Here is a 6,636-nt window from a genome sequence, read left to right as displayed (position 1 = left end):
TTTAGAGAAAAGTAAGTCGATTCAAACTATTCAGCTGTGTATGTGGAGCACAGGTGGGCAATCAGACAGCAGCATATTGCCCGGTGGCTTTATCCTCCCCGGGTTGACAAGGCAAGTCATTTCTGAAGCTGTGGGCTTCACCCTGGGGAGCTGACATCCAGGCTGGCCGGGAGCAGAGCACAGCAGATGCTTTGACGGAAGGAGGAAAGATGTAAAACGATGCAAGGATCAAGATGTGACCCAGACAGGAAATACTGACAGAGGATGTCACTTTTTCATTTAAAATCTTTTACGGAGAACCTTTTTTGAGTGGCTTAAAGAAAAGAAAAAAAAACCCACATTTAGTTAATTGAATTGAATCAACATTTAGATTATGACTATTGGTAGAAAAATGAAAATGAGAGGAAAATCTCTTTGTGTGGAGTCATCTCTCCTGGATTTAACACTTACTACTGCTCCTCATATCTAGCCAGAGAAAATACAGGTCTTCATGTCAGTTTAAATAAATGCTCATACTAAAATGCCAATTTTCTGTCTGAATCTGTTTTATCAAACGGATTTCTATAATTAGTATAATATTAAACTATAGAAATAAGAGGTTTGAATAGCTCTTTGGAAGGGTGTAATTTTAGTTTCTGAATGCCTGGCAGAGGGGGTTGTGAAGACAATATCCATGGTAGAAAAATAGACCTTAAATATGAGGAAAACTTTAATTACATAATGAATTTATTCCAATTAACAAGATACATGGCATGTTGGGCTTTTCTCCATCGCCCACGCAGACACTCACACAGTTATCACCAGGAAATCCAGAGAATTACACGGATTAATATATTGCATATTGTATGCAAAAACACATACAACATACAGAACATCCTAAACATCATTTCTCCATTGCATTAGCAATATGAGAGGGTTCAATTAAGCAGCAAATACGAGGACTTTGCCATTAACATGACAAAAAGGATGCTGCTTGACAAATGGTGCTCCATCTACTGAAATTACAACAGTGCATGACTGAATACTTTATAAACAAAGAGGCTTAAAACGCACTATACCTCTTGGAGATGAATGAGTCTTTGTTATGAAATAAGGTGAACACCTGTGAGCTTCAGTCACCAGCAGGGTTCAGTTACCTCTTACATGGCGACTGTTCCTCTGAGGTTTATCTAAGTAGCCTACCAATATGAAAAAGAGGGGCTGTTTTAGGCAGTTGGTCATCGCATTGTCTCCCATCTGGCTCCATCAGAAGAGGTACCATACTGTAAAGGTCCTCATCAGTCAGTAGGCTCCAACAATAACTGCCTCCGTTTCTTTGGACGGTCTCCTGTCCGTAACCAAAAAGTTTATCATCCCCTCTGACTTTATGAGAAGGTTGCAACCCAAGAAAAATATGCCAAACACCACCGTGAGGGACAGCACGCACATGACGGCTATCTGGACCACCCTCATGATGAAGAGGCTCCTCTCATCCGGAGCGGCGGCCACAAAGCCATTATCAGTCACCACGGACGAAAAGTTGCAGCAAAAAAACTCCTCTGTCTTATTGATCAGTCCGCCCTCCGTTTGGTTGAAACCGGTGTTATTCATCTCCACTTTTGTTTGTAGTCTTTTTTTAAAATCAAACTTTCAGTGCGAGAGACGTGAAAGGAGGAGAGGGAGAGACGCGCCTGGCACGATCCCAGAGAAATTGTCATCAAGTGGAAAGTAAAGACGATGAGGCGGCGAGTTGGAGAAGTTCCGTCAAATCAAGCAGCGCTCTTCTGGAGTTTAACAGGCTGCTTTGGCATCGCATTACTGGAGGTTTCATGTGCTCTGTAGCCAGTTTCTAAGCGGAGTGAATCCACCAACCCGCGGTTAAATAGCCAGACTGTACCTGTCTGCGTTACACCGTTCAAGTGACAGGACAACACGGCAAGAGCGCCACCATACGACCAGACTGCACGCGCATGTCCAGTACATGGTGTACTGTGTTTATTATGCATTTTGTGTGTATGCAATCTGCTGCAACAGCCCATCTATCTATCTTTCTTTCTATCTATCTATCTATCTATCTATCTATCTATCTATCTATCTATCTATCTATCTATCTATCTATCTATCTATCTATCTATCTATCTATCTATCTATCTATCTATTATTGAATCATTAAAAACTCCTCATAATTTTGTAAAATTACACTAATTCAGCCATTTATATGTATTGTCACTAATGATAACCGATCAATGTCACAGTCTTCTGCTCTAAATCAATCAGATTTTGAATCATGAAAACAAATAAATGTCTATCCATTATTATAATTAGTCATAATTTCACCAAAGACTATGCCTTGCACATCAAAGCAATGCAAGTTCATCACCTGTGTTTTTTTTTGTTTTTTTTAACTTTGCTGCACATTTTTCTGGCAGCTGCTCAAAGCCATGACATGAAAAAGTTTTCCTCCCTCTCTGAAACTTTAGAGGAACCAGGACATGCACTGACATCTAGTGGAATCTGATGTGGACACAGTGTTTGTAATCTGCAGAGCGAACAGGACATGCAGTTATGAATGGAAGTTAAATTCATATCACAGTGCACAGACTGCAGCGTTAGTTAGCTGTTGCATCATAGTTGGGTTGAGTGAAATAGCAATAAAAGCTCGAAAGAACGCACTTTGCAGTCTGTTGCTGTGGGTGATTGAAAGAACACTCAGGCTTATCATGATTTGCTGAATGTTAATTAAATGCTGGGCTCAGATTTGATCTACTACTACATTGCCCAGAGGCCAGTGCAACACTGGAGGCCTCTGATCAGTAGCAGCAGATGGCAGCATTGTTCAACATGATTTACCTAAGGCCTGTGATGTCTGCTACACAACAAGTCAATCTGCATATTTGAGTTAATTGGTCTGAAGACACACACATACAGGTAGGTAACCTGTGGGTGATCATTATGCTGCTGATTTATTTAACCTCTGCAAGGGTGTAAATTACTTAACTCAATCTAGGTTCTTCCCCTTGTTCATAATGTGAAAACAAATAGTCTGAACACTTACTGGATAATTCTTGTATGCATAATGATGGTCAAACTTAGAACTCAAAACAGGAAGTCATAGTTTTCATAATAAAATGCTGTATGATTTGTATTAGTCTACACAAAGAGAGAGATGACACAGGGGGTCATAATCTGATGTCACTGTATTACGGTTGACTTAAGTTAAATAAAAGGCAAAATGTATATGCAAAGTATGATTTAATGGATTAATCAGTCTAATTAGATTTAATGGATTAATGTCATCCACGAAAATCAAAAATACAACAACTTTAAGCAAAAGTAAACTTTTATGAAGCTAGAAACAAATAAAAGTGTAAATGCAACTAAAAGGAGAGTTCTGAGATGTTTGATATATTTTCAGTCAGAAAAATCTAATTAACAACAAACAGGACAACAACAACAAAAAAACCTTACGCTGATGTTTTTGTTTCTCTCTTGGAGTTTGTATGAATTTCTGCATTAAGGACAGAAAGACCTCTGGCTAATTGGAAACAATAATAAAACATTCTAAATAAAATGTATTTTGCACGTATTACTGTAAGTATTATTATTATAAATACATATTATTTTTCACGTATTAGACTAAAATGACTAAACCGAACCCTACACACAGTGTTTTACCTGTGGTGGTGATGGTGGTGAGAGCTTCTCTACAGGCAACGCGCCTACATTTACCAGACGCCGGTGACGCTCGACTTCAAAAGCGATTCATGACGGACGTCGCTGTCAGCCAATCAGAGAGGGGGAACGAGACATTTCCAGGTCGCTCTCAGCTGAGGTTAGATTGTGCTGAATATTATCTCGCCTGCCCTCTTACCGTTATAATATTCAGTCGGAGAACAGGTGCGCGCTGAGAAGTGGTTCTGCGTTGACCGCATCGGCGTCTAAACGAAAGGGGGACAATTCCTGGAGACGGTTCGCGTTCGCCAGTTTACTGCGGCGTTGAGGACAAATCATATCAGTGAGTCCAAACAGGTACCACGAGAGGTATAGCTGGACGGTCAGTATCACGCCGGATTGTGGACTACTCTGTGCTGAGATGGACTGTGACTTAAGTGTCATTTTGAGACGTTGACCATTTGCAGGAGCAATTTACCCAGTTCAATTCTGCCGCTAACTGTACTGCACTGTAGCCTATATTGGGTCATGTTGTCTGCGTTCAACACGTTGCCTGAGAGCGAGGCTGGATCAGGTCACTGGTTCACTCCATCCATAATTTAGGTAAGCAAAGAGTATCATCGTTTTCTGATCCAGCACCACACCTTCCTTTGGTAAAATCATGCCACGGTCTTTTTTTGTTTTTGTTGTGCTGTACACATCACAACACGTAACGGTGATCACAGTGATGCTGGGATGATGATGCTTTTATTTTGACATTACGTTTAATCAAGGTTACCGTGTGTTGTATTTGCATAGCATCAGTTGAGAATGATTGTTCGTTGGTCAACTGCTGTTGTTAGTGTTTTTTCGTCTTATTCCAGTCAAATCCCATAATTTATAAATCAATATATAATGTATATGCACATGAATGAAAGATGGATAGAGCGTGTGTGTGTGTGTGCGTGCGTGCGTGCGCGCGCGCACACATATCACACCTTTAAATCACCTCAGTGAGAATTATGAATGTAATATTTTGTATTTTCTGATGGTTAAGTGTGTCACAAGCCTTTACAGAGCACACCTACATATTTTTGTGTTGTTTTGGTTATAAAACAAGCTTCAGTCATTGGCCTAATGGGCTTATTGGGATAAGCTCTATAATTACCCGCTGTTCCTGGTAGGGCTAGGTATAGATTGGCATTTTTCAATACTCATGCCAATATGAAACCTAAATTTTGGCACTGTTACCAAAAACAATACTTTTTTTCAGTATTTTAAGTTGAGGAACATTTTTTCCCACCTACGAAATATCCCAAAACTCAATGTCTTTGGTTGTGTAGTACATTTTCACCTCAATCACTCAATGCTAATTTTCAAGTCTTGTCAGGTTTCAACACCTGGTGCCACCGACACAATTTGCATGACGCTCACAAAGTATTAATGTTCGATACACAGCTCTACTTGCTGCTTGTCACAGTGGAGACGCAGGTGGTGTTTGCGACTGGAAGATTGCTGGTTTGAATCCCTAGCTGGACTGGTCTGAGTGTGAATGACCTCTCTCTAGCTCAGCCTTGATGTACCCATGTACAGCTCACTTTGACCGCAGTCAATCTGTCAGTGGTCAGCAGCAGATGACTATGGTTTTGCCTCGGCTGCTTCAGAGAAAGTTGATGAGTGGGGGTGGAGGAAAAGGAGCGCTCAAACGTCAAACGTTTTCTTCTCATGTTATGGTTTCAGTGTCAAGTGTTGATCCGTGTCATGTCCAATTATGTTACTGTAAAAAACAATTGGTTACCAATAGAAACACTCCTGTTAAACGGTTGAGGAATATGTTATTCAGCTCATAGCCAAGCACCAGACATTTCACAACAAAGAGTGTTGTTAACAACACAATTAACTGTCACTTCAAGAAGCAGTTAATAATGCCTGGTGGTTTACACTTATCTTTAAAGGCCCGGTAAAAACAGCGGCTTTGTCAAAGCTGGAGAGACCTGTTTATAGAGCAGTGCACAGCAGATAGGAAATATTCATCTGTGCAGATGGTTGGACTAATTGACTCAGACTTCTAGGTGCCGAGACTCCAGCAAGCTGCTGGTAGCGCCGTTGGTGGCACCAAACCCAAACATGCCTCAGCCACTGACGCACAAAAAAGCAGATGGTTAGAGATGCAAACAGACATCATAAGACAGACTCATCATTGATCTGTCTACGATGTGAGTGGAGGTGATATGCTGCACACAGACTTGGATTTCCGCCTGTTTTACTGAGACCATTTTGTTGATCGCACTCATTATCTGGGGGCCAAGACTGCATCCATGGATTTGGCTTAGAAGTCTGTGAATGGTGTGTAAATTCACTGAAATCATCTGCTGCACTGTGGTCTGAGTGCGAAGCTGTGGATGCAGCTGGACAGAGACTGCCTTGCTTGTGAATGAGATAAGAGTTAGCCCAGGGCAGCAATGTCAGACCCTGTGATGGACATTTAGACAGCGAGCTGAGAGGACAGTGTGTGTGTGTGTGTGTGTGTGTGTGTGTGTGTGTGTGTGTGTGTGTGTGTGTGTGTGTGTGTGTGCGCGTGCGTGCGTGTGCGTGTGTGTGTGTGCGTGTGTGCGCGTGTGTGTGTGTGTGTGTGTGTATCTGTGTATGTGTGTGGAGTGCAAAATCATTACCATGCTGCATGTGAAAGATAAGGAAATCTGTCAGATTGCCCACAGGAAAAGCTGTAGGCTTTCTCTACTTGCTGTAAAAGCAAAGGGTAAGGTTAGTTATTATTCATACATGCATTAGCAGTTATTTTTAATATAATATGTGTAACCTTTTGAGCATATGTAACCACTGGCTTTCACTCATGTCATGTGCCACAACATCTTTAACCTCTCTTATACTGATTGTACTACACTGTGTGCTGTTTGTTGTAACCTGTGATTTTTGTTATGGGTGTCTAAAATGCTACTGGCTACTTGTGTATTTGATTCTCTTTGCCTGAAAGCACCCCCCCCCCCC

At 41.2% G+C, this 6,636-nt stretch overlaps 2 protein-coding genes across 4 annotated transcripts in view; one reads left to right on the top strand and one right to left on the bottom strand.

Annotated features, from left to right (window-relative positions):
- Positions 1–708: 708 nt before the first annotated feature.
- On the bottom strand, positions 709–1,870 carry rprma (reprimo, TP53 dependent G2 arrest mediator candidate a). The gene has a single exon (XM_023401230.1). It carries the CDS (start codon positions 1,588–1,590, stop codon positions 1,282–1,284), a length of 309 nt encoding a protein of 102 aa, XP_023256998.1. The 5' UTR covers positions 1,591–1,870; the 3' UTR covers positions 709–1,281.
- A 1,936-nt stretch (positions 1,871–3,806) lies between these two features.
- The window catches only part of galnt13 (polypeptide N-acetylgalactosaminyltransferase 13), a 37,964-nt gene continuing 35,134 nt past the window's right edge, over positions 3,807–6,636 (top strand). For all 3 annotated transcript variants that reach the window (XM_087172639.1, XM_023401227.2, XM_087172640.1), the window contains exon 1: positions 3,807–4,254. The gene's annotated coding sequence lies outside the window, so the exon portion shown is untranslated. The remainder of the gene's footprint in view (positions 4,255–6,636) is intronic.

Source organism: Seriola lalandi, unplaced genomic scaffold, assembly GCF_002814215.2.
Source record: "Seriola lalandi dorsalis isolate HSWRI2012SDOR001 ecotype SW California unplaced genomic scaffold, Sedor1 jcf7180002053538, whole genome shotgun sequence".
NCBI classification, from domain to species: Eukaryota; Metazoa; Chordata; class Actinopteri; order Carangiformes; family Carangidae; genus Seriola; species Seriola lalandi.
The sequence above is the reverse complement of the archived record's forward strand: the minus strand, read 5'-3'. Positions and strand labels throughout refer to the sequence as shown.